The sequence below is a fragment of the Morone saxatilis genome, unplaced genomic scaffold, assembly GCF_004916995.1.
Source record: "Morone saxatilis isolate NCDOM2014 unplaced genomic scaffold, NCSU_SB_2.0 Contig18, whole genome shotgun sequence".
Classification (NCBI taxonomy): domain Eukaryota; kingdom Metazoa; phylum Chordata; class Actinopteri; family Moronidae; genus Morone; species Morone saxatilis.
The window spans coordinates 28167482-28167806 of NW_023339740.1; the positions used below are offsets into that span (position 1 = coordinate 28167482).

Consider the following 325-nt stretch of genomic DNA (forward strand, 5'->3'; position numbering starts at 1 on the left):
CAAATTAAAGATGAATCTAGAAAGAAAATAATACATTTCATTGCTCTTTGGACCTTTACTCTGCACAATGACAATGAAATCTAATCTGAATTTAGATGACTTGACAAACTTTAATGCTGTGATCTTCTATCATCTTCCTCACAGTGATCAATAATATCAGCAATAAAAGTTTATCCACAAGAACTACCCCAGGGTGTAAAGAGAAGGGACGGTACCTTTGCAGGATATTCATCAATGATCTTCACCAGATCCTGACATCGCTGGAGGAGAGTTTTGGTGGTCGAATCAGCTTTAAGATTGGCCTGAAGCAACACACACACACACA

At 37.8% G+C, this 325-nt stretch overlaps 1 protein-coding gene across 3 annotated transcripts in view; it reads right to left on the reverse strand.

Annotated features, from left to right (window-relative positions):
* smpd4 (sphingomyelin phosphodiesterase 4) overlaps positions 1-302 on the reverse strand; it is a gene marked incomplete at its 5' end in the record, with an annotated part of 13953 nt that extends 13651 nt beyond the window's left edge. For all 3 annotated transcript variants that reach the window (XM_035661922.1, XM_035661921.1, XM_035661920.1), the window contains 1 exon segment: positions 216-302. In XM_035661922.1, the coding sequence (XP_035517815.1) occupies positions 216-302 (87 nt within the window).
* Between the last annotated feature and the right edge of the window lie 23 nt (positions 303-325).